The sequence below is a fragment of the Poromitra crassiceps genome (genome assembly GCF_964638095.1).
Source record: "Poromitra crassiceps genome assembly, chromosome: 27".
Lineage (NCBI taxonomy): Eukaryota > Metazoa > Chordata > Actinopteri > Beryciformes > Melamphaidae > Poromitra > Poromitra crassiceps.
Genome location: NC_139650.1, coordinates 2,589,553 through 2,592,925, shown reverse-complemented (window position 1 = coordinate 2,592,925; position 3,373 = coordinate 2,589,553). Strand labels below are relative to the sequence as shown.

At 45.8% G+C, this 3,373-nt stretch overlaps 1 protein-coding gene across 1 annotated transcript in view; it reads right to left on the bottom strand.

Annotated features, from left to right (window-relative positions):
- Positions 1-3,373, bottom strand: part of LOC310799219 (retinoic acid receptor gamma-like) — a 65,738-nt gene continuing 62,365 nt past the window's right edge. Inside the window, 2 exon segments of the mRNA XM_083661787.1 lie at positions 1-2,574; positions 2,576-2,714. Of these exon segments, the coding sequence (XP_083517913.1) occupies positions 2,361-2,574; positions 2,576-2,714 (353 nt within the window). The 3' untranslated portion in view covers positions 1-2,360.

Below are 3,373 nucleotides of genomic sequence, written 5' to 3'. Positions count from 1 at the left end.
ATACACTAGATTTTTGCACCCTGATGAAGGCCAGATCTGGGCCGAAACATGTGTGTTTTTTTTAAACGTTCATTATGAACTAACCATTTAATTAAATAAAGTTTTTTTTTTTTTTACTTTTATACCAGAGAAGAGCTGCCTTGGTCCCTTTTTTGTCTACTAGATTTTTGATGTTGTCCCCCCCCTTCATCAACAACTTTGTTTTGATTTCATGCATACATAGTAGATACATAGCCACGAAAGACAACTGTTGCAGAGCAACGTGTTGCTGGAGGATGGATGTGAGACTTTAATAATAATCTATAATGTTTTGCATCCCTCATTACTCATGCAGCACAAAATGAACACATAATTTTGAATCCAATCTACCTTCCTGTGCTACTGGCTGCTTCAAGGGATCGTCACCAAAAAGCACGTCTTCTCTTGTCTCACTTAGGCCCCCGAGATGATTATGTTGGACGGTTGCATCCTTAGAGATGTGCAGTGCAATATTTTACTATGAGCTTTATCTGATGGCTGCAGCATCAGGGAGATGCCAACACATAACTTCACTCAATCAGCTGATTCTCGATCAGCTTTACAACAGTATCCAATTACGCCAATTATGCCCCTGTGTTTGTCAGTGTAAGAGTGACACTGACTAATTAATGTCTTCAAGTGGGATGTTTCTCTGAAGTCTTTTAGATTGTACATTGGAATCTCATTCAAACAAAAATTGATTTGCTACAAATGATGCATGTGTGTCTCTCTCTCAAACTGCCAACAATTAGCCTTCTGCATGATTGCTCACCCTGGATTATGGCACAAAGCAAAGTAACATGAAAACCTGCTTATCTGCATATTATATCTCTTACACAGACACAGACACACACACACACACACACACACACACACACACACACTGTGAAGTTGTAATAATCTCACATCCACACATGAGTCTGTATTTTACGCTCACTCAAAAGGAGCGCTTGTTATGGCTTACCTGTAAGGAGGTTGCTGGTACAGCATATCATATAGTCTAATACAGCTTCACTTTTTCATTCATCCTATCGCAGCTCCTTGACGTCAGAAGAATCTGTTCTGTTGAACACTTTATTTACAAAAAGATGGAGAGATGAAGGATCTTCTAGAAAATACTGTATTGACTGGTGAGATGTGGCCCTGACACAATCAACCTGAGATAGTGTGATGAGGACATTAAATCTACCCTGCAGATTTGTACGTCTAAGCATTGTCTTTGACACTTGCACATGATGTGTATGGTTTGATGCAGATTTGCTCCATACGGTATGTTGGAAACCTGTTGCTGGATTGGCTTCCTCAGAGATTGACCTCGGTCACCGGAGTTGAAATGACAGATTAGGATTGCAGCAGCAGCAGGAGCACGCTCTGTAACCTGGAGCAGGACGTCGGGGACCCCCGTCAGTGAGTTCTGTGACGTCGGGAAGCTTGAGTGACGCACCGTGTGCTCGTCACAACCGTGAGTTTGAGTCCTGCTCATGACCGTTATCATCACATGTTCTCCTGCTCTCTCTCTCTCCCCCTCCTCTCCTGTCGCTCTGCACGCTGTAGTATTCCAATAAAGCAGAGATGCATCAAAGTAACGACAACTTAAAAAAAACACATTTCCCATCAAATGTGAGCAAGACAGAATACAAATTAGGCTATACAAAAAAAATGGGCAGGGGCGGGGGGGGGGGGGGGGGGGGGTAAAGCAGAGTCCCACACACGGGCATATATGACAGAATAGAAATGTATACATGCTTAGGAAAACCATACAATAGAAAAATAAGTAACATACTTTTCAATAGGAATAAAATGAGTTCTAAAAAGACATTTGTGGCACACGGACACCACATTAAGAGTTTTGTTGTTGCAATGTTGTTTGTTTTTTATCATCAATTTGATACAAAGCATAGCCCTTAAAGATAGTGGAGGAGTGCAGTTTCTTCTGTCCACTACTTTCTAGCTGCTGCCTCTCTTTAGGCGTAACATCTTGTCCCTCTTTGCGTGGACACGTTTTAAAATCATCTTTTAGACAGTCTCACTTTGGCACAGCGATTTTTCATGGCCCTCTCCTCAACCCATTGACATTTTAGTGCTTTTTCTTCAGCCATTTCTTGTCTCCTACACTGCATGTTCCTCTATGGCTCCATTTTTTATATGTAGGCCTATGTGTGTGGGTGAAGTATGTGTGTTGTATTGTGGCTCAGGGGTATAGCCCCGGTCGGCCAGGTCTTGTGTTGGACAGGTGGGAGAGACCGTGCGGATGCTCTGGGTTGGGGGCGATGCGGCTGGGAGCAGCGTGGTGGTGTCTCTCTCACTGTGCTCTCCCAGTCACGCCTTCTCCTGGCTGCCCGTCACTGTCCGCCCCTCTCTCTCTCCCCTCGTCCCCTGGGCGCGGCGGCCGCTTCCCCCCACAGCTCCGCGTCACTGTCCACCCCTCTCTCTCTCTCCTCGTCTCCGTCCTCCTCATCCCCGTAGTCCTCCTCCTCCTCCTCCACCGCCGACTCGTACATGGCCTTGTCCTCCTCCTTCTTGATGGCCTGGACGGCCGGGGGAGCGGGAGCGGGGAGCGGGAGGGGGAGCGGCCGCCGCGCTGTCCCCCGAGTCGCTGCTGTCCTCGAAGGCCTCGGGGTTCTCCAGCATCTCCCTGATCAACGGAGGCATGGGGCCTGGGATCTCCATCTTCAGAGTGATGGCTCTTTCCGCACCTACATGTACGTACACACACACACACACACACACACACACACACACACACACACACACACACACACACACACGTATACACACACACACACACACACACACACACACACACACACACACACACACACACACACACACACGCAGGTAATGATTAGTGTGGAGTGCAGAGAGGAGACCAGGAGGCCACTATGAGAGCCGTCATGCTGGATGTGCAAGTCTCCCTTTTTAAAGCAGTGGTTCTGAAACTTCTTCACATCAAGGACCCCTAAACTGACACAAATTAGATCACGGGTCCCCATTTGATACGATTTTGTCCCAGGGTCCCCCATCTGATAAGATTTTTTGCTTTTAGATGTTTAATTCAGGGGGCCTACACATTTTCCATTTCAAAATTCCACACTTTTCCAGACTCAAATTGCCAGACTTCTCTGTCAGACCCTATTTGCCATCTGAGTACACAAGGGCGTGCTTTTGTGTTGAAAAGTGGTGGGCACATTGTAAATGACACCTTTGGCCACACCACAATTTGGAGGTTTTGAGGTTGAGCCTATATATTATGTTCATATCATCACGATATTATTCCACTGAAATAAACGATAATATTGAATTATTGCCCAGGACTATAAACATTGTTATAGTCATTGTGTTACTTAGGGATGGA